At 48.1% G+C, this 22,943-nt stretch overlaps 1 protein-coding gene across 1 annotated transcript in view; it reads right to left on the reverse strand.

Moving 5' to 3' along the window:
* WDR7 (WD repeat domain 7) overlaps nt 1-22,943 on the reverse strand; it is an 88,621-nt gene that overhangs the window by 1,163 nt on the left and 64,515 nt on the right. Inside the window, exons 22-26 of the mRNA XM_010003659.1 lie at nt 21,681-21,798; nt 20,813-20,962; nt 20,135-20,217; nt 17,456-17,555; nt 1,543-1,647 (exon numbers count right to left, since the gene is read on the reverse strand). Of these exons, the coding sequence (XP_010001961.1) occupies nt 1,543-1,647; nt 17,456-17,555; nt 20,135-20,217; nt 20,813-20,962; nt 21,681-21,798 (556 nt within the window). The remainder of the gene's footprint in view (nt 1-1,542; nt 1,648-17,455; nt 17,556-20,134; nt 20,218-20,812; nt 20,963-21,680; nt 21,799-22,943) is intronic.

The following is a 22,943-nucleotide window of genomic DNA, read 5'->3' on the forward strand; positions in this document are numbered from 1 at the left end:
TACAAGCCATTACTTTTTCCTGGCTCTTCTCGGCAGCAGAGCAGTGTCAGAGAGTGTAAATCATGGCATCTCTAGCAGGGAGCGTGCAAGCACCACTGACATTTTCACAATTTAAATCATCTTGAGTAATAACCCTTTTAAGATGACTAATGTTACTGATTTTCCTGCATTAATAATAGTGCCAGATAGAACACAGAAGGGAAAAATCACCAGTGCACGAGGTCACATTTTAAAACTAAATGTGTAGGTATATTTAACTCTTGATGTAAAAGCCACTTCACCCTGAACATTTACACACCTGGAGCAGCCTGGCAGGTCACAATTTCAAACACATGCCTGACTTCTTTTCCCTGCCAATTCTAAAGGATCTGGCCCGACTGCTTTCCAGATTTTCCCCGAGCCCTGAAGCTGAATAAACAAAGCTGATGGATGAAGAATCTTGCTGTTCTCATTTACTGTTTCAGAAAACACACGATACAGGGATGGATAATAATTTAGTCATATTTTGTGGCACCTCTAGAACTACCAAGTGACACAGAAAACTGGGGCTGTGTTACAGGGCGTGACTGGTACTTGGAGCACCCCGAGCTCTGCTCAGACTCTGATGACTGTACAGCTCAGGAATTCTGATCACAGACACTGCTTGATCAAATCAGTTGCTTCCAAATTACACATTTTTAAGCCTAAAGCTGTTTGAAGGAAGGAAAAAACCCTGCTTGGGGAAGGCAGTCAAGCCACCTATCACTGAAAAACATTCCCTCCACTGCGAGGTTCCAAAGGAAAAGGTTGCTCATATGTTAAAGAAACTTGTAGATGCTTCACACAAAGGTGCCTGACTCAGTTTCTCCTGGTGCTTCAGACCCTCTTTATACTGTTTCTGTCTCAGCTTTCCTGCCTTCAGCACAGTCAGGGAATCAGAACACAGCTCCAGAGACCCCAGCTACAACCTGTGGGCTTGGAGCAGAGCTGGGCAGAGGGGCATGGGAATGGCTGTGCAGGGAACCAGTGTTTGGCCCAAGGGGTTTGCATCAGGCTTCAAAAAACCTAAAAGGAGACATGTTCCTGAAGCTCACTCTGTTGGAATGGATAGGGTTGCAGGAGTTAGAGAAGAAAACTCCTCACTGGTAGGAAGGGGCCAGGCATGGGGAGATGGCACAGAACTAGCTTGGGGTCTCCTACCCAGCTCTGTGTTTATTCAGAACACGTTGTATGTGAAACGGAACTATTAAAATAGCTGAACAGCAAATCTGAAGGTTTAGTGTTTAAGAATGTTGTTTGATTGCCCAGAAATGAGGTCATCAAGAGATGCCTGTGAGAAATGGTTATCTAGAAAGCATGACAGGGAACCCTCCGTGCTGCAGGGTCACTGCTGCTCAAAGCCACCTGCACCAGCTGCATGGAGGGAAGGGAAGCAAAGAGCCACAAAACTGCACGGAGGCTTCAGCTTCTGCCCTAACCCCAGGAATCCCTGCCTGCCCACGTCCCCTTCCCTATGACACCATCACTGCAGGGTGCCAGGAGCCCCAGGGTGGGCAGCCTTACCTGCCAGAAGCAGAGGTGGCTGTCGGAGTTGGAGTAGGTGGCGAGGTAGCGGCCGTCGGGCGCGAAGGCCACCGCGGTGATGGCTCCTTTGTGGCCGTGGATGGTCTGCCAAGGGGGAGAGAACAGCACAGAGGGGACTCACCAGCTGTCACCACCATGAGGCTGGCGAGGCAGACACAAACCACAGGGACATCACCTTCTAGAAACCTTTTTTGGAAAACCGAGGGAGACTCGTTATCGCCAGTCCCACCCCTATGGGTGCCATGTGGAAACACCTCTTCATTCCCACCTGCCTTCTCTGGTGTTCCCGTCTGGGTTTCTGGCTGTCAGTGTGTCAGGCAGCAAAGCTCTCCAGCAGAGGTTGGCTCCTGTTGGCCAGGGAGGGCAGGAGGTGGCAAGTGCTGCTCCTGCACACCCAAAGGAGCAGGATGACATGTAATTCCTGCCGTGTCACACGCAGGGTCCTGTGCTTAGCACAGACAACCCCCTTTCCTCAGGGCACTTCAATACCCCTACACAACCCCAAACACGAAAGCACACCATTGAAATGTCTTCTTAAGTGGGACTTAAGACATGCTGCTCAGCATTAACTACCACGACAATTGCTTTTAAGCAGCTGCTGAGACAAAACACAGAATTTAATAACCCTTTACAGCTCACCTCTGTGCACAGACAACTGCTGCACTGAGTCCTCTCCAGCCCATCAAGCACCAGCCATCCTGCTGTTGCAACGTGAAGGATCTAGGCATGTTTACCCATTGAACCCTCATTAAATAAAAGTAGGCTACAAAAATATAAGGAGCACCCCTGAACCTATCACCAGGACAGTGAAAGATGGACACAAACTCAGAATGGCATATTGTATCTAATTTCAGCCTTGCATATTAAGAGCCCATTAACAGACACTTTTCTTGTATATCCTGCAAAAGGTGAGTGTGTATTAGAAAGGGTGTGGTTAGTAGGTCAAGGGAGGTTCTCCTCCCTCTCTGTTCTGCCTTGGTGAGGCCACATCTGGAGTATTGTGTCCAGTTCTGGGCCCCTCAGTTCCAGAAGGACAGGGCTTGAAAGAGTCCAGGGCAGAGCCACAAAGATGAAGAAAGGAGTGGAACATCTCCCTGCTGAGGAAAGGCTGAGGGAGCTGGGGCTGTTGGGCTTGGAGGAGACTGAGGGGCGACCTCACCCATGGTTACAAACACGTTCAGGGCAGTGTCAGGAGGACAGAGCCAGGCTTTGTGCAGTGATGTCCAGTGACAGAACAAGGGGCAATGGGTGCAAACTGGAGCACAGGAGGTTCCATGTGAATCTCAGGAAGAACTTCTTTGCTGTGAGAGTGACAGAGCCCTGGGACAGGCTGCCCAGAGAGGCTGTGGAGTTTCCTTCTCTGGAGACATTCCAACCCCCCTGGCCACGTTCCTGTGTGATGTGCTCTGGGTGCCCCTGCTCTGGCAGGGGGGTTGGACTGGATGATCTTTCCAGGTCCCTTCTAACCCCTAAGATTCTGTGAACTCCAATAGAATCCCAAACCTCCCTCTGTAAACATCATCACTGCAGCTCAGGATGAGAGCTTGAAAGGGCAATTAATTAAATGATCTGTTGTTTAGACCCATCAAACTCCTTAGCACTTAACAAGCAAGTAATACTTGTCAATAAAATATGTTTTGGTAATACAAAGGTAGAAAATCAATAGTACTAGCACACTTGTTGCTCTTTTTACTACTGAAAATGTGTTCCAATAAGTACAATCCTTAAGGGAATTAATCTGCTTTGTTATTTAAAGGAAGTGCTTCTCTAATTGATGCTAATCCTTTCAAGCCAAGATTTATTTTCCAGTGTCTGAGCGCCTGCTTTGCAATGTGCATTTTGTGTTTCTGAGGAGGCCAAGGGAAAGAACAACTAAACCAAGGGACTGTTGCTCAAGCAGAAGTTCCCCTGGCAGCCCCACACATGGTGCTGAGCCTGCCCTGGCTGGAGGGGAGAGCAGCTGTGCCCCAGCAGCAGCCCAACATTCTGCCCCTCTGCTCTGGTCAGACCCCACCTGGAATACTGTGTCCAGTTCTGGAGCCCTCAGCACCTGGAAGATATAGACCTGTTGGAGAGGGTCCAGAGAGGGGCCACCAGGATGATGAGAGGGCTGGAGCAGCTTTGCTATGAAGACAGGCTGAGAGAGTTGGGGTGTTCAGCCTGGAGAAGAGAAGGCTCCAGGGAGACCATATAGTGTCCTTCCAGTGCCTGGAGGGGCTCCAGGAAAGCTGGGGAGGGACTTTTCACCAGAGAAGACAGTGATAGGACAAGGGGTGATGGTTTTAAACTGAGAGAGGGGAGGTTTAGGTTGGATATTGGGAAGAAATTCTTCGCTCTCAGGGTAGTGAGGAGCTGGAATGGGTTGCCCAGGGAGGTTGTTGATGCCCCATCCCTGGAGGCTTTTAAGGCCAGGTTGGACGAGGTTTTGTGCAGCCTGGTCTAGTGGTTCCCTGCTCATGGCAAGGGGGTTGGAACTTGGTGATCTTTAAGGTCCCTTCCCACCTTAATGACTCTGTTCTAACAGCCTCCAAACACTCCCTCTTGGGAACTGCTTCCAAGCCCCCTCTGCAGGTCTCCAGCTCCTGGGCAGCTCCATGAGCACACAATGAACTCCCTGCAAAAATCCGTGCGGCTCTGCTGCAGGGAACAGCCTGGGAGCAGCAGCACTGGTGGGACACAGGGCAGCTGTTTGCAGCTTCTCTCTGCCCAAGCAATTGTTTCTTAATGGCAGGAGGCTCCTGGGAGACTATTTGACTTCTGCACCTGCCACCGTCGTCATCCCGCAGCACATGATATACTGAGGCTGTGACAACCTAATTCTCAGCCCAGTATTTGGTAAACTCTACACTGAACTGCAATATTCTGTCCAAGGTGACATAAAAAATAAACACTGCATCACTGCAGCAATTTTGTTTTCATAAATACACCGAAATGCATACTTTGAATGGATAGAGTAATTGATGTGCTGCCATAGAGACACACTCATATTTTACCACCTTTATCATGAGGTATTTATAGCCCTGATCTCTAGGGGTACCTTAACTAAAGTGAAACAAAAACCCCACGTCCTGAGAAAGCCACGTGCCTGACGTGTCCTTCGGTGCCCACCCGTGGGGGACGTGCAGCAGCAGAGGGCTGAGCAGCTGAGCAACACCCTTAACCTGGTGTGCCTGTGCCTGGAGCAGCAGGAAAAGGCCAGCTATGGCTTTTGCTCGGGATACAAACTGTCTCTGGGCAAGGAGTGGTTATTTGAAAACAAAGGAGGAGGTGACTCTGCAGCTCCTCCACACACCAGCGAGGAGTCCCTGGCAGGGACTTCATGGGCACTTTCAGCAGCCAAGCTGGGGGTACCTGCCCCAGAAAGCTCCTGGGAGTGGTCTCCAGGGAGCAGGCAGAAATGCAGCTTCATAGGAGGACAGAAACACACCCCACAGCTCATCCCACTACGGGCAAAGCACAATAAAAGACAGTTAACAACTGCAATGTTAAGCTGGAAACGGTTGGTGTTGATGGCACCACTGACCAAAGTCACTCTCCCTCTACTTCCCCCCCAGCTAAATAAAAGCCAATGCACGTTTAGAATAGATCTTAATAAACAGAACTGGGTCTGACAGATGAGGCAGAGCCTGCCCTCCCTGCAGGCACCAGGAGGGACCCCAGCTGCCACGGACCAGGCCCAGGACCCAGTTTTCTTTTTTTCTTCAGAGATAGTGAATATTCTCTCTTTGTGGCAACGCTCCTTCCTGGGCTCCTCCACATTTGTCTTCTCATGCCTTGTGGCTCCTCACATCATACTTTGACCTGACAGACTTCTTGATTTCAGGGTACATGCACTTAGGATCAGGACCTGCAGCAGAGTGGTACCAGGGACTTTCAGCAGATGGTAGAAGCCCCCACTTGCCATGAAGCTGCTGACCTCTCCTTTCCAGCAGCAGTTGCTGTAGCTGTGCCCCTCAATACTGACCTGCAGCCAGGAGGTTTCTAAGCTCCACAACCCTGGTTCTCCCACAGATTTCCAGAGAGGGGGCACAGCAGCAAGCAGGGAACCACATGGACCCTGCCCAGGGATGGGCACACGAACATCATCTACTCACATCTCCACAGCACAACCAGGTTGCTGTGTTTTAATTCGGTTTTCATGGAAGTTATGCTCGATTCTGAAGAACATGAAACATAAAAGTCCTACACTTAAAAGTCCTGAATAAGGTAAAATACCTTTGTGTTTTAAAAGAAGAAGGAAACACCCTCCTTCACAGCTGTCCTCCCTGGAGGAGCTGGCCCAGAGAGGTGTGCCAGTGCCAGGCACCCTCAGCTTCTGCTTTTTTATGAAAACAAAGTGACACAAACTAAATGGCTTCACCTGAAAAGACAGCTAAAATATGATCTCATTTTTCTTACCAAAGTCAAGTCTTTCAGAATGGCCCTTCAGAGACTTTGATGGACACTTTAAAAACTAAATCCCTAATTTTCAAGCAATTTAGTGGAAATATCTAATATACCATTAACTTCAAACAGTTTCAGTATCTTTAATAATTTATTTTCTATGTTAGTTCCAGGAGTACTAATATCTGCAGTACAAATTGCAGGACTGCACTGAGAAGAGCAGCACATTTTCATCTTTAAATTAATTTTCTTCCTGTCCATCAAGCTTCTCAGTATCAAGACGAAGTCAAAGCCCCCACATTACATTTTTAAATGGAATAAAAGGTATAACTCGATTTTTAGCCTGCCAGCCAGGGTGTTTTGCACCAGTCCCTGCAATCAGCCAGTGCTCAGATGTGCTGTGTGGGATCTGGGGGCAGCCCTCTGCGGGGGCACCGCGTGCCCTCGCCCGGCCGCGCTCGCGGCGGCTGCGGGGCTGTCACTCACTATCTGCCTCTCATTTGTTAGGATCCTCTCCTGCTGTGAGCCCCTCATTACAATTTGCTTTTACTTCCTGGGCAAATGACAACCAGAAAATGAGGCAGCTTCTTTCTCAACCGAACTTAATCCAGAAGAAATGAGATGACAGCTGCAGCCACCCAAGTGTTACGGGATGGGTTCAAGCCGCCCCCGAACCGTTGGGCTCCAGCCCCAAACCCCTTCATGATGCTGCACAGAAGAGCCCAGACTGGGTTTCTCTCCTCCCCAAACCACTGCAGTCACAAAAACATGTGCTTGGATCTCCAAGAATCATCCCAGCCTGCCTTTCCAACTCCCTGTGTTCACTACTTGGATCAGGAATGGACTTGTCAGTTTAGGATTTTCACCATGGATTTTTCAAAGTCAATGAGTTGTCCCCCAAACACACCAACCAGCCCCTCCATAGTATCAGCAGCCATTTTTTCCTCTGTGAAGCTAATGCCACCATATTTTATGTAAAGTCTTATAATACTGTCATGTAACCTCTGAACATCTGATGAGCACGTTAGACAACTCGGTGTTGTTGGAACCATTGTCTCCTTGACAGTTGCCTTTTTACAGGAGGTTCCAATGGCTCAAGGGCTTTATGCTTTAACTTCTAGGGAAACAGTTTAACACAAATTCTGAGTGTGATTAGGATATTCTTACTGAGGACATGGAAGAAGAAAGTCCACACTGGACAGATACCAGGTCTCTGGATTTGCCCCCGCTGATTGCTGGGAAACCCTGTAAAGCTTTGGATCCTGAACCCCAGACCCGTCAGGGCTGTGATCCAGTGACAGGGAGGAGGTTTGGGCTGACAACCAGTGCCAGAGAACACTTGCCTGGGAGCAGAGACATCCAACGCTAGAAAAAATCCCAACATGGACCAGGTTCACCACTCATCACATGAATTTCAGCTAACCAAGTATCAAAGTGCAAATGATAACCTGATGGGGAAGCTGGATGAATTGTCAGACAAAACTGAACCACAACAGCTGCCAGCAAACCAAGCAGCACAGTGCAAGGCTGAGCAGACAGGATAGGAGACATTCTTTTCCTAGCAAACACCTCAGGTTGCTGTAACTCTTACCATTGAGCTGTACAGAAACAACTAAGCTCACAGAGCATGTAAGTTAAAGAAATAAACTCACCTGGAAAACCCTGTATGGGTCACAGCACCAGACAGCAATGAGAGAGAGACCAGGCTCTCTCACAGATACAGTGTGTCAAAACTTCACCCTTTTCATTAAAAATCAGTCTCTATTGAAAGAAAAAGCTATTTAAAATTCTAGCTAGACCAGGAAGGAAATGCTGCCCTACAGTGAGTTAACAGGAGATGGGAATACATGGAGCAACCTCTCTCCATGTCGTTACTTACTGCTTAATAATAAGAGTTAAACTAATTAAAAACCTGCTTTTCACCTGCTTCTATACGGTGACTGATCAGCTGCTAACCAGAGTATGGAGTGGCTGGAACACAAAGCATTTCCAAGCTGGAAAGTATCTCCAGTGGGGAGGCAAACGTGGCAGCAGCAAGCATCTGCACTTCCATGGTCAGGCAGCCACCAGCAGATCTGCAACCAGACATGACGTTCCCGAAAGCTTCCCAGTTTTCCCAATCCAAGTGCACTTTGCTAAGGTGCCCTTTGGCTAAAATTCATCCTGAGCCATGCCAGGCCAGAGGAAACAAGGAGAGCTACAGGATTTTTGGCACAGAGAAGCACTCGTCCTCAAACAGTGCAGGAAAGACGCAGCTCTTCCCTTTCAACTCCAGCTTTACTCACCCAAGTTTCAAAGCAAAGTAGTTCGAGGAATGTCACGGTCACCTCTGGAGCACCAGAGTGTGTTTAACCTCTGACCTCAGAGCCTGCATTGCCCTTGCAAGTCACACAACCCCAGGCCCCTGAGCGAGCCCAGACTCCAAAGAGAAGCGCTCAGCGACTCGCGCCGTAGGAAGAGCTAACGAGATCAGTGCTTCCCACCAGGATGGGGGGTTTGGGGACTTAATTATCCTTCTGGAAGTGCCTTCTGCCCTGAGGACTGCAGGAAAGCAGCTCTGCTGGCAGTTTTGAGGCCAGCCTCCTGCTTCTGGCCACTCCTGCCTCTCATGCTCAGCAGTCGCAGTTGCAGAGTCCCTGGGCAAACCGTCCCCTCCTGCAGAGCTCCCTGGTGCTGCTCCTCTGCTCTGCAGCTTTTGTGTTATGCACTAACATATTCCACTACACTTTGCAATTAAAACTCCCCTGAACAATGGTTGGGATGGGTGGGGAGGAAAATAAATTAGCGACCAATAATTACTCAATCAGTGACAAAGAGATTATGTTCACAAATGTTCCTGATGATGAGTTATTAGATGTGTTAGGGAGACAGATTTTCCTCGCCCGGTGTTAATGACTGTTTCCATTCCCTCCAAAAGGCTGGGTGAAAAGCTCTAGTGTCCCTGCAGACTGTCACAGCTGACAAGCCACGTTCACTGCTCAGGGCCACAGCAGGGCTGGATCCCAGCCTGGTGTCCCCACATCTCCAGGAGAAAGGTGTTTGCATCCACTCCAACCCCACCTTTCCTCTGAAGGAAGCCCTAGTCCTTCAGGAAGGACAGCTCTTCTGCATAGAGGTGCCTGACCAGCCTTTGGCTGGCTGAACACTGCCCAGCCTGCCCAGGGTCATCCAGGGATTCTCTTGTTGAGGAGAAATTATTGTTGCCTGTGAAAGTTTTAAGAGCAATGTAAATAACAGGCTGATCCCCCTTCCCAGCTGGCCAGCTCCCTGCACAGCCCCAGCAACCAGCTGCAGCAGCACCTGAAGGAAAAGGCTCTTGAAAGAAGGGAAAAGAAAAGTTGAGGCCCCTGTTCCTGTAGGAAATAGTGTCTGAATAGGGAGTAACAGCTAAATTAGATATAATTTTAGATACATGGAAACTGAATGTTCCTTACAGACCTCAATACAAAATCTGTATCCCCACTTTCCTGCCACTGCTCCTTGGGATGCCAGCAGCTCAGGGTGGCAGTAACTGTGACCCTGCTGGGGGCTGGTGGCCTCTGAGGCTGCTCAGGAAGTTTATTATCCCTTTCCAGTCTACTTGACTTTCAGATACTGAATTGTACCACGTCAAAAAGAAAAGCCCCACTGGAATGGATTACACCATCAGCTCTCCCCTGCAGAAGCCAGCAGCTCAGGCACAAAAGTTCAGTAGAAAGCCTCAGCTGAATCAATTCTTTAAGTTTTACTAACTTTGGTTATTCAAGAGCATCCCTGATGTCCATGCTTGGATTCCCAGTCCTCACTTGGCATCCACCCATTTCCTACTTCCAACAAGATGCTCCTGTAGCTGCAAACACAGAACAGACAAACTCCTTTAAACCAGTCTCCAAATCAACAAGGAAAAAACAGTACAGGAGAAAAAACCTGTCCTTTGGCAAACTGGCATTGCTGATCAGCAAGACCTAAAAAGCAAGCTTAGGGATTCCTGCAGCCTCATCCCTTAGCTTGCTGCAGCTGGGAAGTTGGAGGGGAGCCATGGTGTGAATTTTTAGGGCACTGGACTCTCTGCATTTGTTACTTGTAGCTTAATGCTTGTATTTATATGAGCAAAGCTGATTTATCTGTGGGCAAGCCTTGGGTCAGCTGCAGCTTGTCCCCTTCAGCTCCTGCCCCTTCTGCCAGTGCTGAGCTTGTGCCTAACCTTGTATGGCTACGGATTTTCCTTTGGAAACTATTCCTTGGGTGAGCCCCATTCCACACAAAGCCCCACCAAAGGAATTCCCAGCACCCCCAGCACTGTGTGTTGTAGCACAGCAGGGACAAGAGGCCTCCCACACGTGCTGTGTGCCTGCAGGACAGCACCTTGGCATCCCTGCCCACCTCCTGGGAGGGAACATAAAGGTTCAACTGCATCCAACCTGCTGAGATGCTTCCAGCCTAGCAAAAATGACTGTACTTCCCCCCCTGTTTATTCTTAATAAATATAGTTCTTTAAAAACAAAACAAGGAAGAAGCACATCTCCTGGCCCCAGGGGATTAACAGCACACAGACAAGCCCTGCACCACACAACACACTTGGGGTGTCATTAGCTCATGATAACCCCCCTCCCTGCCATCTCCTCCTGCTTAATTAGGGGTTAAAAAGGTTATAATAGGACTAAGAGAACTCGGGCAAGCAGAACTTGCCATGAGTGATTCCTTCATCAGTGCAAAACCAGGAGCTGTGTCCACAGCTCAGGAAGGGATGGGAGACCACAAGCACATATTAGGTTTTAAATTAATGAGCTAAAACTTCAGGAGAGCACAGAAATCTAGACGTGCACAAGGCCTGATCTTCCCTTGACCAATTCCAAGTTTTTCAAGCAGCATTTTGCCTAATTCAAATGCCATGTATACACGTACTGAAAAGAGAAGGATTTTAGGACACCAGCTCACCTGAAATAACTGCTCCAGTGCATCCCAAGCAGAAGGAGCAAGATCTCCAGGGTGTCTCAGCAACAGCACCTGAAGCTACCCACACGTGTGAGAAACTGGATGGTGACTGCAGCATTCCAGATGGTGCTTCTGGGGCTGTGTTATTTGTGGTCACCAACTGCCAGGCCTGCTCAGGCAGGGGCTGGGAGGGTCACTGGGGCTGGTGCTCTGTTTTGTAAACAAAGGCCACATTTGAAGATGGAGCAGCCACAGACCTGCTGCACTCGCCACTGTTTTCCAATTCACTGTGAAACATCAATTATCTTTATCAAAGAACAGTATCTCATCTCAGTCTATTATCAAGATGGAGCCTTATTTTAGCTGGACTGCAGCCCTCTCTGTATATCAGGGCTGGCTGCCCTGCCAGGGTGAGTGAAAGGCTGTGAAATAATCAATAATCATCATCAAATTGTGGGCGACAGGTTGCGAGGGTGGAAGTTTTTGATGAAACCTCAACCTCTTTTTGTGCAGCTGATAAAGCTTTAACCTTTGCAATACCTGATGACTATGACTCAGTTAAAGGCAGCTCTGCCTTCTCTTCAAAGCTTTGTCTGCTCCAAACCCTGCCAGGATCGCTCAGCTGAGGGGGATGGCACCTTCCTGCCATCAAACATCCCTCTGGGATGGAGCTGGGGAGGATCCTGCCATCAAACATCCCTCTGGGATGGAGCTGAGGGGGATCCTGCCATCAAACATCCCTCTGGGATGGAGCTGAGGGGGATCCTGCCATCAAACATCCCTCTGGGATGGAGCTGAGGGGGGTCCTGCCATCAAACATCCCTCTGAGATGGAGCAAGGCAGTGGGAGAGCCCCACCACAAACCTGTTTTGGGGTTTTTATGCACACCCCTTGTCATCCAGGAAGGGACAGCCATGCTAGGTCCTGCAGCTGTGCCAGGAAAAAGCCTAGGAAGGACAACCTGTGCACAGCAACCAACAGGAGCAAGAGGAAAACTGCCAGTGAGTATTTGTCTGCTTAAATGTAGGCAGCTCTCTGTTCTGCAGAGTAAAAGTGGGATGAGATCACACAGATAAAGGGGGGGGAATAGCATAAAAACATAGCTGCATTGAGCTAACCACACAGCAGCCTTTCTGTCCAAGTTATTATTCTTATTCAGCCCTTTTGTTATGATAAGTTCTTTTGGGTTAGGGGGGTTCCTGCCATCAAACATCCCTCTGGGATGGAGCTGGGGAGGATCCTGCCATCAAACATCCCTCTGGGATGGAGCTGAGGGGGATCCTGCCATCAAACATCCCTCTGGGATGGAGCTGAGGGGGGTCCTGCCATCAAACATCCCTCTGAGATGGAGCAAGGCAGTGGGAGAGACCCACCACAAACCTGTTTTGGGGTTTTTATGCACACCCCTTGTCATCCAGGAAGGGACAGCCATGCTAGGTCCTGCAGCTGTGCCAGGAAAAAGCCTAGGAAGGACAACCTGTGCACAGCAACCAACAGGAGCAAGAGGAAAACTGCCAGTGAGTATTTGTCTGCTTAAATGTAGGCAGCTCTCTGTTCTGCAGAGTAAAAGTGGGATGAGATCACACAGATAAAGGGGGGGGAACAGCATAAAAACATAGCTGCATTGAGCTAACCACACAGCAGCCTTTCTGTCCAAGTTATTATTCTTATTCAGCCCTTTTGTTATGATAATTTCTTTTCCAAGTGGAATTAAGGCACAGGAAAAAGGCTGTAAACATTTTGTACCAGGTTCTCATTTTTGAGCCTGCCATGAGCAATCTGCAACCTGAGTGTAACCTTCCTGGGAAGAGGGGAGGGGTGATCCAGCCATCCATCCTCCCTTCCAGCTATCCAGCAGTTCCTCTAGAAATAGAAAGTTGAGGAAATTTGTCACATGAATGGGAGTTTCAAGGAGAATGTACATCTCTAATTTTCTGGGCTGGGACTGTTTTTAGACAGAGCATGGAAACAGAGAGGGCACTGGACAAATACACCTGGGCACCAAGGTAAGGCTGTGTTTATATCCACTACCTTCAAAACCCCAAACCACCCAGCCCAGCCCCTCCACCCTAAGCAGCTTTCCCAGCATTCCAGACAAGCATGGAAGTTCACTACTGGTCAGACCAAGAAAACTGTCTAGCATTTTGAGCAGAGCTCCCAGTGCAGTTTCATCCTAGCAAATGGCTTATTGTGAAACAGTTCTGTTCATGGAAAAAGCAAAGAAATCTCCCATAGTCCCAGCTCATTGCAATACCCTGAAGCACAGCGTGCTGCTGCAAAAGCTGGGAGTGCTGCACAGCTTTCCCCCCCATCACCCCCAGCCAGACCAGGCTATTTAATAGTAATTGATCAGGTACAGAATTTGGAAAAAAAAAAAGTGGTAACATTAGCTAAAAGCAGAGCAGCAAAACTGTTTGATATTTCTGTTTCTCAGCACTATTTTGGAACTTACTACCAAAGCATTTAAAACTTTAAAAGTCCCGTTTTACACCATTGTGCTTTTCAAAACACGTTTGGTTGTTGGTTTGTTGTTGCTGTTGTTGTGTTTGTGGTTTTTTTTACCCCCTTTTCTTTTTTTCCTCTCCTTGAAAGCCTCACCAATTCTGCTGATTCCAGGGAGCTTCACACCACCAGGCTCTGCCATTTGCAGCAGGTGACATAAGGCTGCAATTCACCTCCCAATGCTGTGTTTTAAGAATAACCTGAAATCCTACAACCCTGAAATGAGGTATTTCCTTGCAAGTAAAGTTGAATGTAGAGCAGTTAAAAAATGTTGCATATTATGACAGGTGAACCCGCTTGAAAGAACAGAGGGCAGGAAGGATTCCTGTCCTGATGGGCACTTCTGTGCAGCAGCAACAGGCCAGGAAAACATTAAATGCAGATAATTTGGCTTTGAGGCAACATTCTACTGGAAGTATGAATAACTGACACTTTGTTAACTAAGTGATACTGATATTGTAAATTTTACTGGGAAAAAAAAAAACCCAACTAGTTGATTTATTGTTTGTTAAAAAAGGTGACCCTTGACATCCATCATCCCATTAGTGATCCAAGGGAATTTCTCAGTACCAACACCTCTCCTGAAAACAAAATGTGCTGGCAGGAAAAAAACCCAACCCACTCCATTCAACATGTTTTTTTCCCCATTGTTACAGCTCAAATGCCTGCCTCTCTTCAAGCAGACCACAGAATTCCTGCCACCAGCACCCCAGTTCACCTCAGGTGCAAAACCGAAGCCACCACCTGCAGGGTGCATAGTCAGTCTGCTCCACTGCTAATTACTGCCACACTGCTAATTGCTACCACACTTGCAACAGCCTGTGAGCTGTGGTAAATCTGTGACACCACTCCAGCAACACCAAGCCCTGCACTGCTCAGGTCTTGCCACCAACTGCTTTGAAAAAGGCACCATTTCTCAGCGTGGCCAGGAAGACATGGAAACCCCCCACACACCTGCCTGCCCAGCACCCCCCAAGGCAGCACCCACAGGGCCTGGAGCCAACACCTTGGAGCAAGATCAGGAGGACACTGAGGACCAAGGAAAAACCTTGCCCCTCAAAGCAGGTTTGCAGAAGATTTGGAGAAGCTCAGCAGTGAGACTGGAGCCAGGCTGGTGCAGCCCAGGACACAGGGGAGGGTTTTGCTTTAGCAGAATGAAGAAAAATGGAGAGTACATCCCAGAGAAGGAGGTTTTAGAGTCCTCTGCTCTTTCCACCTTTCAAAGCAAAGGTTGAAAGTGAGCACTAAGGCTGCCTGTAAATAAGGCAGAAGAAGAGTAAAAACCAAGGAGAGGAACCAGATCTTTAAGTTAAAGGTCAGTGCTGGTACAAAGACTTCCATTGTCCTAACTATATTGGTGTGGCAATGCTGAAAGGAAAAGATTTCTAACCCTTGATATTTTAACCCATTGATATCCTGGAACAACCTTCCACTGGGTGAGGAGAAGCCCAGGCTTTGTCAGATGGTGCCTGCTCAGCTGCCCCAAGAGGAAAGGTGATGCAGAACCAGGCCCCCTGACCCAAGGAGGTCCCACCTGCAACACCCCAGCTTGTTCTGCCCTTCTGCCTATCTCAGCATTCCTCCCAGCTAAAAAAATATCCTTAAGAATGAGTACAAATGGGGAGGGGAGGAAGAGGAAAGCAGTTCTCCCTCTTCTTAATCTGCAAGTCATTCTGATGCCTGATCACAAACAGCTTCGTGTGGGTTGTGATGGGCCCACCAGTGAAACTTCCACAGGTATTTACTTCTCCTTTCACAACACGAATGTATTTACTAAATGCAAACCAATGGTTATGGCTTCAGGAAGAGATAAAAAGAATCTTAATCCTTTTTTTTATTTTAATAGAGAACAACAAAGCAATTTTTTGCTAGTGTTTCTGCTAACAGTGCTCAAGAAACAGGAGGAGCTGAAGGTAGAGGATGGCATGTGTCAAACGTGTCAAACATTTTTCTTGAAGGAGCAGGTAGAAGAGCAGGTGACAAGGTCCAAGAGGAGAGCAAGAGGAAGGGAGGAAGGGTGGCCAAGGGCTCCAGCACTAGGGAATGCCCCCCCAGCTCTGGCATTCTGGCAGAGCCCTGATCTTCACAGGTACTGCCCAGATACACCTCCTAACTCATGCTGCATTTAAACATACCATGGCAATTGAAATATTTTGATAAACATTTTGAAAGGCTTTAAGTTTTGTACAAAAGTAAATTAAAAATCTGAGCTTTCTTACAGCTCCAAAATGTTTCCATCCCCACAACCCTGATGTTATTCCACATCTTCTGGGCAGCCTGAAATCTGCAGCTGTGAGACATAACTTAAAAGATTAGGTTTGGAACAAGGAATCTGTATCCAATAGATGGCGTTGCCCCCTAATAATCATGTATATGGCACTCACCACATTTTCCATCTCATGAATAATAATAAAATCTGCAAAGGGCCCTGCCCTAATTATGCTCCAAGTCCCTTCAGTCACCCCCATCTCCACCTCCCAGGACCAGTGGGGAAGCTTCTGAAGGAAGAAAGAAATCCAAGCATTGGGAATATTCACCAAGACATCAAATTCAAGGAGTGAACCATTCAGACAAGGTACTGGGAGAAATCTGGAGTTGGCTGCAGGAGCCCTGGGAACAGGCTGCCAGCTGAGCTGGGAAAGGGCTGGCACACCCCAGCATGGCCAGTGCCTTCCCAGCAGCTGGAACAGCCTTTTGAAAAGGCCTAAATGGGGCTGCTCAGAGAAGGATGGGTCCTGTCACCTCTCCTGGTGCTCTGCACAGCTGGACAGAGGTGCCCAGCTGTGCTCCTCCCCTCCCCAGCAGCAGCAGGAAGGAGCTGTCAGCCTGTGATGCCAAGACTCTCAGGCTTCCCCCACTGCTCTGAACTTCGCCCTTCCCATTTTCAGTGCAGTGATGGGCACTGGGAGGGCTGGAGGTCAGAGATGGGCAGCTGCTGCATCCTGCTGGATGCTGAGCCACCAGGAAATGTCCCGTGCCATTGCTGCAGAGGCAGGGAAAGGTGTTGGGGAAGAGGGGCAGGCAGAGCTCTGCTGCATGGCCAGGACTGCAGGGCAGCAAAGATGCTCAGTGACAGCAGATCCGGAAACACAGCCCCTCTTGGGGACCCACTTAGAGTGAAATTAATAAATCATGATCCAAATGACTCAAGCTAAAACAAGACAGTGCAGCCCCCATTTCCCATTTGCCTGCATTATACAGCTGTTTATAAATAAATCTGCCCATCTTGGCTTCCATAGGATGGCTGTCTAAACAAAAATCCCAGAACATGCAACGTTGTCAGCTACTAGGTTTGGCAAACAAGCCCCAGGACTGCAAAGCAGACAGGGAGGCAGCCACGTACACCCTGTGGCTCTGCCAGCAAAGCACTGAGTGACACTGCAGATCTAGTTGAAAGAAATCTGTCACCTGCTCCATCAGGCACCTTTTGCAAGGACTAAAGATAACAGCTTGTAGAAACAACAACAACAAAATGTATTTACACACAGACACACAAAAGAATAAGGCGTTTTCATAAACCAGATATTTTATCCAAGTACAAGGAGTAATAAAGAATATTAGCAATGAACCTTTCTGAAAAGATAAGGCAAGTACTTTGTCATTTAAACATTTGTAGTTCCAAGCACTCCTTCCAGCATTAGCCTGAAGTATATTCTCCTCCAGGTCACTGGTAGGAAAACACACATTAACACGAGCAAAGTGTGAGCACCTCAAACCTAAGTGTGATGGCACCTTGGAGGGAGGAGCTTTAGGAACAAAAACAACAACTCTCAGTGGATTTTCTCTGTGACTTGTATGGCAGAAGTGCACTGCTAGGAACACTAACTTTTAAAAAGGAGGTTTTTCCCTTCCTTCAGAGCAGAGATCTCTGACTCCAGGGCCTCCCTGTTACCCACCCGTGGCACACCCAGCTCCAGCCCACGAGGGCAGCCGGGCTCTGCGCACCTCGAGCCCCTCGTTACACTATTGATCCCCTCAGCATTACCCACGAGGCTCCAGCAGCTCAGCATGTCCACTGAAGCAGAGCTGGATGCTCTTCCCTCTCAGGAACTTGCCCACTGCGTTGGGGAGGGAGGCACAGTGCTGGACTTACCTGACACTTGCCAGTGCGGATGTCGTAGAGGGCAACGGCGCCGTGGCGAGCGCCCACCGCGATCCGGTGGCTGCGCTCGTAGTAGCTCACCATGTAGAACCTGCAGTGGGCACCAGGACAAGTGAGAGGTGAGGGCTGACCTGCCTGCACGGTGTTCCAGTTCACCTGCAACGCCACTGGGTAATTGATGTTAGTGCCAGCACGGAGATGGGATTTAAAAATCCCTCCGTTTTCACCCTTGGTGCTCAGCCAGCAAAGCGCTCGGCACGGGGCTGCAGAGCCAGGTCAGATTTGTTCCTGTTACCCAGTGTTGAGCACTGGGTAACAGCACTTCCAAGCAGCTTGAGCACTTCCAAGGAGCTTGGGAATCATCTCTGAGATAATCACCAGGTCCCTGAATGCCCAAGTGCAGATCTTGTTTACAGGGGACCACCACAACAGTGCTGGATGTCAAAGGGTTAAACAAGTCAATCTTAACACCCTGAACGACTGCACTTTTCCTTGAAAATCGAAGGAGAAAGGAGGGAAAGCACAGGGGGAAATTATGCAAACTCAGAAATTGTTGCTTGGCATTAGAGGGGAACAAAAGGAACAGGGAAGCAGGCAATACTTCTGCACGTTCAGGCATCAATTGGAATTCAAACAACTTAAAAAAACCCAATCAATGAACTTCTACATCTTGAAACACGAGGGAGTAAAAATCCTCATTTCAAATTCAAATATTTGGGAATATCATTGTGGCCTCTCCTCTAAATGGAAGAGCAGACCTGTGAAAAATGCCACAGAATCTTAGGGCATTCCCAATGAAATTTTAATTTTACAGTTGCAGAACTGTCTGAGGGGTTATAAAACCTTTTTTTTTCTGTTTTGTTTTTTTTTTAAATTAACATCCCAAGTTAAAGCCAGCATCAAAATGCTATGTTGAATATTCATTAAAAAGAAGTTGCTGATTAGCATCATTACATCTTAATTTCAAGGCAGGAGCCCGAGGTGTTCTGGATTATAATGTCTATATTCTTCAGCCCTATTATTTCACATTGTTTCCTTTTTATTTTCCCCTCTACAGAAGGAGGCTCCAGGCTGCCTTGAGCACCACCACAGCAGCACCTCCAGCTGATAGATGCTGGGTCTCCATGCTCTCCAAAGTCCTAGAAATAATCCAGGTGTGAAGTCTTGCCTTACAGCCTTGCTTTGGCTAACCCTTGAAATCCTCACTCCTCCTGCAGGACTACTCCCTAGTAAAAAAGCCATCTACAACACTTGTTATTTTACATTTAATCTGTCTTCCCCATCCACGGAGCACTTTAGCTCAGCAGACTGTGCTAAATACATGACCTGACCCAGCAGAGTCCATCAGGGACCACTCAGCTGCAAGGCAAATGCTGAATCTGGAAAACGCTCCACTCAGGCAGACTTTTGCAGCCATCAATATTCTCCCTCACCAGTGTCAAGAAATTCAGGAGTGTTTCATGTTCCTGGCCTTGTACTGCCACACTTATTTCCCCTTGGCAGGCAGTGGGTTGGCAGGGATCATGCCAAAAGGCAGCACCACCCTCAATAGAGCAACGGGAGAAAACCAGGGGTGAACATTTCCATGGGGCTGAATGGTGCCAGCATGGGGTGCTGTATCATCTTTACTAGGGCTATAATGATGTAGAACAGGAAATATTACTAGTAATTTAACAATATTTTAAGATAACACAATGCTATAAAAACACAAGGGGAATAGGGAGATTTTTGCTCCAATTCCCACTTACCCTGGCATTTATATTTTAAGGTGAGCCTTTTAGAGCACCAGGAGGGAGGCAGATTGCCTGGATCAGTATCCTACCTGTCAATAGGATCATTGTTCTTTTCTTGAAACTCTTCAATATTTTAATAGCTTATTAAATTAAAATGTAATGGTTGACGGATGATTATTATAATTTATTGGTTGTCCCAGTTCAATAGTATAACTGGGATATTTATCACAGTCTAAGGACACTGAAAATGTTCCCATTTTATAAATCACATTTTACTATTTGAAGGCACCACGTTATGAGGGAAGGAGAACCAGCCCAAGACAAAGAGGACTGGTGGTGCTGAGCTGCCCAGAGAGGTCAGCAGGAACAGCAACTCAGCTGCCACTTGCTGCTCCCCTGGGTTTCCTCCCAGCTGCCTTCCCACCTACAGCCACTGCTCACCTCTTCCCCTCTGATGTCAAATTCCTGCTTGGTGTTTCTCCCCAGCCAACCACTACCTCCAACTTTCTAGTTCTTAACTCCATTTCACTGCCCTTTCCCATGGGATGGCACTGCCAGGCACCTCTCTGAACAGCTCAGGAGGGCTTGGAAGTGCCTGGTCAGGAGATGATCTCCTCCCATAGCTGTGCCCTCCTGCCAGCTGCTCAGCAGGACAGAGTTTTTAATGAGACTACACAAGATTTTCCCCTTTTTGGACTTGAAAAAAATCCAGATTTCAAGGAGCTGTTAATGCTTTCCTTTTCTGATCCACAACTCTACCAGATGGGGCAGAAAACTAAAAGCCCAAAAAGCTGTAGGGGAGCAGAAAACACAGTTTTTTCCAGTTGCTGCTTTAAGGGTCAAGCATCATGTAAAACACTTTCCCTCTTGAGTAAGAAATACAACCTGCTGGTGAGGCTACAATTGACTTCCCAGTGTTCTTGGAGGAAGAGCTCACCTGCAGATGGCTGGAAAGCATTCCTGAAGCCCCTTCTTCTTAACCAAAGATCCTTCAAGGCAATACATGATGATGTCCATAACCTTGGAAACAAAAGTGAAAATCTTTTGACATACTGTATTTTATGTTCCATAGTAAAAATTCCAACAAGCAAACCCAGAGAATTTCTGTGCCTGGTTGCACCTTTGATACCTAAATTTCAAATATATTTTGGATGAAAGAAACAAGAACTGTCTTGCATATGATGAGTTTACAACAGCAATGGCACAGGTAAGCAGACCCACCCCAAGTACCTGTCAGCAGTTATAAAGCAGCAGGCTGCTGGTCAACATGAGCTGCTGGGGCTCTACATGTAGCTCTGGTGTAAAAAAGGCCTCTGGGCATCAGCATCAAAGTTAAAAATCTGTTCCTCCACACATCCTTCAACATTGGTCAACACAAATGGATGCAACAGAGAAAAACACCCATGGGACCCCCAGTACATTCAAGTACAGCCCCACAAGCAAATCATCTTTTTTTTCCCCCCAACAATGCAATTGAAATGCAATTTCAGCTTCTAAAGCAAACCAAAATGAGCTGGGTGGTACAACACAAATCCTCTTCACACACAGAAAGGTTTATGGTCCCTGCAGAAAGAAGCTCTAGGACTCTGCAGCAGCTGTGGCAGAGCAGCCTCACCTCCACCAGAAGGTCCACGACGTCGGTAGGCATCTTCTCAATCAGGATCTCAATGACCCTCAGGATCTCCCCCTTGGCCCGGGCCAGGGTGGTGGTGTGGATGTTCTGCTGGGACTGGGTGTTGGCGGCCAGGGCGGTGTGGCGGTGCACCTGCCAGACAGGGGGTCACACCAGGGACTCCCACCCCCCACAGCTCCTCCCCTGCTTGCTGTCACGCACACGTGTTACCCCACCCAGGCTGGTACCCAGCAGGAGGCTCTGCTTCCTCTGAGCCCCGTGGGTCATTCCTCCTGCCCCTGCTGCCCCCCAGCAGAGCCCCTGCCTTTGCTGCAGTTTTAAACAAGGGCTGACCCGCCTCAAGTACTTCTTCAGCTCATCAAACTGAAGGTCAAGATAAGGAAGTGCCTGGGTCTCGATTCCATCACTTCCACGTACTTGAAGGCCTTTCTTTAGGTATTAGCTACTGTGTACCAGGTTTGTTTTGGCTGTCACGGCCCATCGTCCTCTTGCTGGAGCTCTAGGCTGTCCCAGCCCCTGCCCAGCCCACACCACCCTCACTGCAACCTCCTTTCCTCCTCACCCCTCCAAACCCCTCAGCTGTTTCAATCCATCCTTCACGGGGTCACGTCTGCCCTGCCAGAAGCCAGCAGGAGTTTGCACTTCCCTAGTGGAAGGTTCTATTACTGGTGACAGCAAATGGACCAGCCACAACTCATCGGGCTCTGCCAAACGTCCCGGCACCAACCGGGGCTGACCCAGGAACCTGCAGGAACGCGACTGCGACCCAGTGTTTTGGGGAAGAAGGGAGGGCTGGTCCCTCTGTCTGTCCCCTGGGTGGGGCAGGGGGCAGCAGCCCAGCCCTGCTCACCTCCTTGGCGATGGTGGTGATGAAGGCGGGAGGTCTGGCGGTGGCGATGAGGGACAGGGCGTGCCGAGCCGAGCGCGCCGAGTCGGCCGCCGGGCTGAGGGGCAGCCCCATTGTGATGCTAAAGGGGCAGCAGACAAAGAGGGGAGAGAGAAAAGGAGCATTAGAAATATAGAGTGAAAAGATTAGAAACAGCTTATAATGTCAGTCCAAGGTCAACGGGAGCACTCAAACAGTTAGAAGATAATGGACTTCCAACAATGAACAGTGATTAGGAGTCAGGGTGTTCTATCATCAAATACAAAATCGAATAATTAACCATGAAGATTGAAAACAGTATGTGCATCTGTCCAAAGTGTTAAAAAGGCCTTGTTAACAAATTATCTGTATGTGCTGAATACATATCACCCGACCGTGGGCGAGGCAAGGGAAGAACGTCCTCCCAAGAATTTATGGTTTATTCTTTTACCACATTTTAAACCCAGAACAGCCTGTTCATGGTAATTCTCCCTAATTCAGCTAAGCACTGGTTATAGCAGAGTGAAACAAGAGGCTTCTTGAAGAGCTAAAACCACCAAATCTATCTGGTTTGATTTCCTTTAGTGCGTGACTCAGTGGCAGCAGCGCAGGGGGATGACAGAGCCCCACACCTCGTGCCTCCCAGCCACTGACATTATTGCCATGCTCTGCAGAATTGCTAACACTGAGGCTTCTACTGCAGATCTTTGAATAGCAGTAAAGAAATAACTGGCACCTGAATTTTCCATACATGATGCTTTGCTTGGCAAGACAAATGCAAAAAACAAGGTAATAACAAGTACCCAATAATCATATTAAGGAAAAGAAACTCTAATATTTGGGAACTGAGAAAATATGCACCCGACAAAGAAGAGACACAAGCTTCCTCCTCCCTGTGCTCTTCTACTGAACTTTTTGGTGAAGAGTACAGTAAGTTTCCAAACCCAAGTAGCTTATTGCAAAGTGTTTGTGCTTTTGTAGGGGGTTTAGGTACTGAACAGCTACTTTTCTCTTGAATTTAGAGAGACAGAGCTGTCTGTTGAGGTTTAAATGCTCTTTTATTTATTTTTTAAACTGTGCTTACAAACAACTCTCTATGTAATGCCTGATTTTGTGCTGTGGGAGCTTAGAAATTAAATGTTCTGCAAAACCAAAAAAAACCCCCAAAAGAAACATCAGGGTGTTTCAAGTAATCTCTGCCAATCTGTTTTTCCAGAGCAGGAAAGGTAGGGATGACAATTTACAGGC

Source organism: Chaetura pelagica, unplaced genomic scaffold, assembly GCF_000747805.2.
Source record: "Chaetura pelagica isolate M959 unplaced genomic scaffold, ChaPel_1.0 scaffold488, whole genome shotgun sequence".
In the NCBI taxonomy this organism is placed as follows: Eukaryota; Metazoa; Chordata; class Aves; order Apodiformes; family Apodidae; genus Chaetura; species Chaetura pelagica.